The sequence below is a fragment of the Microtus ochrogaster genome, linkage group LG4 (genome assembly GCF_000317375.1).
Source record: "Microtus ochrogaster isolate Prairie Vole_2 linkage group LG4, MicOch1.0, whole genome shotgun sequence".
NCBI classification, from domain to species: domain Eukaryota; kingdom Metazoa; phylum Chordata; class Mammalia; order Rodentia; family Cricetidae; genus Microtus; species Microtus ochrogaster.
The window spans coordinates 33,426,098-33,433,524 of NC_022030.1; the positions used below are offsets into that span (position 1 = coordinate 33,426,098).

At 41.8% G+C, this 7,427-nt stretch overlaps 1 protein-coding gene across 2 annotated transcripts in view; it reads right to left on the reverse strand.

The window, feature by feature from the left end:
* Fam174a (family with sequence similarity 174 member A) overlaps nucleotides 1–7,145 on the reverse strand; it is a 26,852-nt gene extending 19,707 nt beyond the window's left edge. Inside the window, exon 1 of one of the 2 annotated variants that reach the window (XM_005361352.2) lies at nucleotides 6,596–7,141. In XM_005361352.2, the coding sequence (XP_005361409.1) occupies nucleotides 6,596–7,032 (437 nt within the window). In that variant the 5' untranslated portion in view covers nucleotides 7,033–7,141. Of the gene's footprint in view, nucleotides 1–6,595 lie in introns of both variants that reach the window. The other variant, XM_005361353.2, reaches the window with a different exon arrangement.
* Between the last annotated feature and the right edge of the window lie 282 nt (nucleotides 7,146–7,427).

The following is a 7,427-nucleotide window of genomic DNA, read 5'->3' on the forward strand; positions in this document are numbered from 1 at the left end:
CACACACACACACACACACACACACACACACACAAACACAACTCATCAACAATAATAAAATCAACTGAAAAAAGAAATGAAATGCTGAAAATGTTTAGCACTGTAGTACACAACTGTAAGTTCTGTACTCAGGAGATGGAGACAATCAGGTGATCAAGGTCAGCCCCAGCTATGTAAGGAATTTGAGGCCAGCCTGGGTTACATAAAAATAAAATATTGCCTTGAAAAAAAAAAGAAACTCTCAAAAGTACGGCTTATGCTTAAATTATAGGAGAAAAGAGAGAGATTTACAGATGATGCTTAAGAAGAGAAAAAAAAAAAAACAATAACCATCATCACCACCAAAACGGCCGTGACCTGGCAGAACCCGTACCACACATATGTAAGTCCTTGACTAATCTTTGCAGGTAGAAACAGTTCACTTCCCTGATTCACAAGCCTGAGATGAACTGTGAGCGCACCATCAAAGTCACACGTGAAAGAAGGCATACACTGCAGGAGGGCTGACTTCCCAACAGGCCACACTGAAATAGACCTGGGCTAGGACAACAGAAAAGAAACCAGCATAGGAAGATTAACACAAAATAGCCCATTACTGTATGGGAACTGTTCAGAATGGACCCTCTCTATAGAATTATGACTATGAGGGGTGTGTATTTAATAGCCCAGAGTGCTGGGCTGGACTCTGTCCTGCTACATTATCTCCTATGCTAACTGGTCAAATCATACAATGTTTTGGAGCCAATTCCAAAGATTGGAGCTTTAAATTGCTAGGTTATAAAACAGTAACATAAAACATAAAATAATAGTCCTCCCCAAACCTAAAGCGAAGCTAAAGATGAGCACCAACTGTTTCTGACGATCACCTTCCTTGTAGTACTCCATATATCCTTATTGGTATGATCTCCCCCACAAAAATCACCATCTGGTAAAATGGCCATTAGGATTGCTATCATCCTTGGCAACAAGTGAACTTATATTTCTATGAGCATTTAATTCCCGAGCTGAAGGACGAAAGCAAAGAAGCACTGCAAGCAAACAAACAAAAAACAAAAACCAACGGAAAGTTGTATTCCCGCAACATAGCTGCAGAGACCTCTGTGCAGTGCTAGTCTTGTACCCTTCTTGTCTTAGTCTTCACTGATCCCTGCCTGCTCCTCAAATCCTCAATCTGTTGTGTTTCCTTTCTTCCCTTTGACTTCCTGATAACACAAAACTCTAGTAAATGCTAGCCCTCGGTCAGCTTTTCTTTGTGCATGTTTTGTAGAGAGAGAAGGCTGAGAGAGGATACTTCTGCTGAAATGCTCAATGAAATAACTCTGATTTTCCCTCGTAGAGTATTTACAGCTCATGTCTACTTACTTTACTAAATATTCAGGTGCAAGCACTGTGCTCCTTCCTATATGAAGAGTGTTAAGTAAAATATCCATCCTTCCCTAGTTTTCCTTAGCTTTCTCCAGTGTTTCATTCCACACTGATGACAGACAGGCTCTATCACTAATATCACCATCACTGGTCCTATTTGACATCAGGAGAGTAGGCCACACAGCTTATATATTATACACTGTATTATTCACAGTATGCATAAACATTTGGGAAAGCTTCATCTCTCAAAAAATACAATTCCTTGAGGAGTCATACTTGCTAATTCTATTTCAAAGCACTTTCATCTCTCTCTATATTATATATTCAATATATATTTCTTGTCTAAGTGATGACAAACCAGAGCACAAATGAGACTTTCAAAGGACATCTGAACATAAAACAAATGCTTTAAAATTGTGCACATTTCCAACTTTATGCGCTGCTAGTTCTTATCACAAGACCTGGAACTGACAGGCACTCAGCAATACTTATTAAGTTAATGGCAGTGACTAATGGATGGAAACAGGTTTACAAACTTTCTGTCTCTGTCACTGTCTAAGCTGAACTTTCATCAATGACATAATTTTATAATTGGTAGTGAAAATCATACAGTAACTCTAACTCTTAAGAAACCAGATAGCAAGTTGGACACGGTAGCACATAGCTTTAATTTCAGCACTCTGGCAAAGAGGCAGGGATGTTTCTGAGTTTAAGGCTATCTTGTTCTACATAGCAAGAAATCGGCCACCTAAGGTCAGATGGTGAGACTCTATCTCAAAAGAAAGAAAGAAGAAAGAAGGGAAGGAAGGAGGGAAGGAAAGAAGGAAGGAAAAGAAAAAGTAAAGCAGACAAGGCAATGTCTAGCAGTAGTAGTTACTTTAAAATACATCCACTCTCTGACTATATATAGCAAATCAAGAAAATCTTTGAAGGGAGGGATGTAGGACTGACATAGCACTACACTATTTTAAAGTTTAGGACAGTAATAAGTCTCAGCAAATATTAAGGTTGTCTTACTTTTTCAATTTGTAAAGTCTTAGAAAGTTAAGTTCACCAAAAATCATAGTTTACAAAGAATGGCTACCCACTTCATTTTCCCAGAAATGAACAGGCCATCTTCACATACAGCATCACCTTGAATAAGGGGTATTTGTTAAAGCAGACAACACAGTCACTGGCCATGTTAGGTTCAGGTGGACTTGGATTTGGGCAGGTCCTACAGATGTGCTCCAGAAAAACCCTTGACCTCGTTCAGCCTCAACAACCTTCAGATGAACATCAGCTACTTTGAAGATTTTTGCAAGAATTAGAAAATATACTCAAATTATGTGACATTATATATGATATACATCAATTAATATTGATATTAATTAGTTTATATGCATGGTAGATAATGATCTCAAAAGGAGTGTTTTAGTTACAAAGCAAGATTCTTTGAAAAAAGTTCCACTTTATGCTTAGAATACAAGTTCTGGTTAAACTAAACTAATGCTATGTAGTTTCTAAACACTAAGTATTAATAAGACACATACATAATTATTATAATTCTACTTTTAATTGTTGTACAATAATTGTACATACACATGGTTCTTGTCATCCAAAGAAGCCAGGATGGAAAGTGAAGAAGGATCACTAGCAAGGAGGACAGACTGAGGAGAGGGTACTTGAGTGTGCCTTTGGAGTGACTGTTAATTATCTGTGTAACTGTTTGATGAATGTCCCTGTGCTCCTCTAGGCTGGCGGTACCACGGGGACAATAATGTTGATTTATCTCAAAACAACACTGCAATTGCCCAGTGCAGGACAGCTGAATAAATACTGACTGGCTAAATGAAGACTATCAAAGCTAAATTTGGTACTCATCGCCACCACTTCAAAGAGCTCTTTATCCCTGTTTCAGAGTTCTGAGACTGGAGAAGTCAAGGACCTTCCTAAAGAAGGACAAGTTACTACAGAGAAACCTTGTCTTAAAAAAAAAAAAAAAAGGACAAGTTAAGTATTACACTGAATAAAACACACACACACACACATACACACACACGCACACATCATGGGGGGAGGGCGGCAAAAAATCCTCTGCTTTAAGGTAAAAATAATTAATCATAAATTTATAATAGGAACTATTTTTTACATAATCAACATACAACGCTTAAAATTGTAATAACTTTCTATGATTGTTTTCTGGCTGTTGACAGAGGTTTCTGTCCCACCTGGTCCTTCAGTGGTTCAGTCCCAAAGGAATCACAGAGAGGTCTACATCAGTTATAAACTGATTGGCCTAGTATCTCAGGCTTCTTATTAATTAATTTTAAATCTTAAATTGGCCCATTATTCTTGTCTATGTTAGCTATGTGGCTTGGTACCTCTTTTGGCGAAGGCAGTCACATCTTGCTGGCTCTGTGTCTGGATCACAACTACGGACTTAAACTTCCCTCTTTCCAGAATTCTCATTGTCCCACCTCTACCTCCTGCCTAGTCACCCCACCTATACTTCCTGCCTCACTACTGGCCAATCAGCGTTTATCTAAAATGTAAGTGACAAGCTACAGACCATTGTAGCTTCTGGCCTTATACATCTTAGTATAGAAAGAATGTCCTACAGAAAAGAAAAAAATCCTGGTAGTAATTGAGATCTTCATTACTTCTCTGTTCTATCAGCAAATAGCAATTATCCTTTAAGTTTCTCATTCTCACCACTTACCTATTCAGCAACATAAAGAATGAGTTAAAGCTCATTCACAAACCAACAGTGTGCCTTATTTGCTGTGCACAGTGCTACAAAGTTCAGTAATGGGCACAGGGTAAAGAATAAGACAGGCAAGAGCACTTTCACAGAGAGGCTGTATTCATCCTGTGAAGTCTACTTTGCCTCTACAGCACTCCTGTAATGTATTCAAGTTCCTCTACAGAAAGAAAGTCGTTGTTTGGAATATTTCTAGACTGCCAGTGTAAGTTATTTCTATCCAAATATTTGCAATGCTGAGTTATGTCAAGAAACATTTTTGAAGTTGCATAAAGTTTAATACAATAAAATTTTACAATTAAAATATTCAGTTTCACCTAATATCATCAGTTAAAGAAATGATCTGCGAGTATTCTCCCTTGGCATAAGCAAGCCAACTCCGGTTCGCTGTCACACATATTTTGGAAAAGGAGCCAAAATGAGCAACCGCCATAATGAGGATGAAAAGCATAGTCGGAAGTAAAGACTGTAAGTTCTGGAGATCCCCTGATTCCGTCAGCACCAATCAAGCCTTGGATGCAAGGCAACCAACTAAATTTAGAACTTGGACTACACCATGTGTTAAATGCTGCCATGCAGTTTTGATCAGTCCCAGTTGTGAATTTGGCTGTTCTCATAACACAAGTTATTGAATCATCTAATAGAACCGGAGAAGGCTGAGTCCTCTCAAGTTTAACAGAAATAAACATAGAAAAGCAAAGGCAGTAAACATGTGTAGGTAAGATTATAAATGAAATAAGGTGGAATGACAAGGAAGAGAAAACGCAACAAGCAAATTATCATTCTACCACGTTTTCTATGTACCTTACAAGGAATTACACACAATATTAAGTGACATTATATAACGAAAAATAAGTTCATTTTCCTTTAAGATTTTTTAACATCAAGCAATCTCAGTTTGGTAGTCACAAGGTTTTAATACCTTTTCAACATTGTCTAACTTCCCAGTGACCAAGAGCGGCTGTGGATTTTCTGAACTTTTTAAATCAACGGTTTTCAGTTCAATAACATTGCTTCTACAAGGGGTTTTTCAAATGCTTTGAACTCCTTTCCATTCTTAATAGTTATTACAGGCTTTAGGGAGCTATATATGTGGATTACGCACAACAATATCTAAATTGTCAGTAAAAACTGAGAAAAATTAAATATTGATTTAAATGTTTTAGAATGTTAACGGTTCATAAAACTAAAAATAGAAAAAAGAGTGACACAATGTTTTTCTTCAAAATCTAACATTTGGCCTAAACTGTACATACAAAATAAAAACAGGAAAGAAAAGCACTAGATTTTTAAATCTGCTTCTGCATCCAATCATTTGTAATATTTGGTTAGTGGCTACAAAGAAAATTCAGCCTCAAATACATATCAACTTGGAAGATAAGGGAGCAATTCATTACCCTTTTCTGATTTTTCTTCATTTTTATACATACAACAACAAAGCTTGACAATAGGTATTTCCTTAATAACAGCTTCAGTGTAGAATTTCAAGCCTTCCCAGTAAATATTTTGTAGTTTATACGCTTCAAGATGATATATTATATCGCGAATAGTTTTAAACACTGCAACCAAATATTAAGATGTGTCACAAAAACAAGTTCAATAATATTCCTTGGATGACATCGCCAAAAGCATCGTGGCTTTTTAATCAAGTCAGGTCGGTTTTCCATTCACAAACACTTCTCTAAAAACGAAATTTTGTTTTGACGATTTAACAACATATATTAAATAATAATAGTGTGTAATGATGGGGAAAGTGTGAACTAATTTGGAAAGCAATAAACCAGTGCAAATATCACAAAATACCATCTGCGCCATTAGCTTCTCCTCAGCTGTTCTCTTGGATGGCCCTTTCTGATGGGGGTCTTGCTCTGTCTGACACCTTTCCAGACATGCAGAACCCAATTAACTGAGTGCAACTTAGGGGAAGATTCAGGGCACCGACTAAGAAATACACCTAGCAAGGAGGGACATCTAAGTTTTATAAAAGTGAAACACGCACCGGGAACTTTTGAACTACTGTCAGTGGAACCCTGACTCACACACCGGAGCGCACTCTAACAGGCAACCCGTCGACAAGTTAGCCGCACCAACTGCAGAGCGGTAAGAGAACTGCACAGCTGTGCAATCAAAATTCCGGGGGATGGGAGTTCTTCCACTTCAAGGTAAGGGTGTCTTTTATGGCAGAGGCAAGCCTGGGGGAAGGAGAAGCTGGAGATGGGTTACTGATTTATAAATGAAAGGCGTCAGCTTGTGTTACAGAGGTAAGGTAGAAAGGGCCATTAAGACAGTCAACCGGATGGTCTGGAATTCAGGTCTCTGACACTGGAGGGAGGGAAGGGAGTCAAACCCGGATCTCAAACATCCGCCCAGCTTCATGGGGCAGGTCACCTGTCCGCGGGCTCTAGGCCACAGTGCATGTGTGTGTGAACGTGTGTGTGTGTGTGTGTGTGTCGGGGGAGGGGAGTGGGGATCGAGGCTATGCCTCACCTGACGGTCCTGACTACGAAGTACACCAGCACAGCGCCGCTCACCACCACCAACACGGTCAGGGCCCGCTGGGTCATGGGCTTCTCGCCAGGGTTGGGGCTCACAGCAGCCAAGCTGCCACCGGCCGAGCCTTCCGCGGCCTTCCCTCCGAGGCCATCCGCCTCAGGCCCCACTCCGGGGCTGCTGCCATTGCGGCCCTCCGTGCCTCGAGGGCCGGCGGCTTCACCCTGAGCTTGGCCCCGGGGCTGGGCAGCGGTGGGGCCGGGAGGCAGCGGGGACTGTGTGCGCGGCCCGGACTCGGGAGGCCCGGATCCTGGCGCCGCCCTGGCCGCCGTGGACAGCGCCGCCCCGGACCCGTTCAGAACGGACAGCAACAGCAGGAAGAAGGCCGGAGCCAGAAGGTGGCCAGGCCGGGAGCAACCGTGCGGGGCCCGCATCGTCCCCACGCCGCCCTCTCAGCACGCCGCAGCCGCCGGGCCAGCCTCCCGGTCCGCAGCGCCGACCATGGGCGCACCGGAACCGGCCGAGAGCCCGCACAGCGGGTGGCGGGTGAAAGAGACGGCGGCGGCGGCTTTGGCGGCGACGAGAACTCGCCGGGACAACCGGAAGTTCGTACATCTCCGCAGCCACTGCTGCTACGGACGCCTCTGGTTGCTAATATGGAGGGGTGGGCCGCACTCAGTGACGTCACTGCTCGAGCCGATTGCGCACGCACAGCAGTGGGACCTTCTGTCCGGCCAATTTTGCTTACTTTGCTTTCATTTTTTCAGTGAACTGGCTGGCCCAGGTTGGTTAACCGGAGCAAGGTGAATGAAAATGGATTGTGTGACGT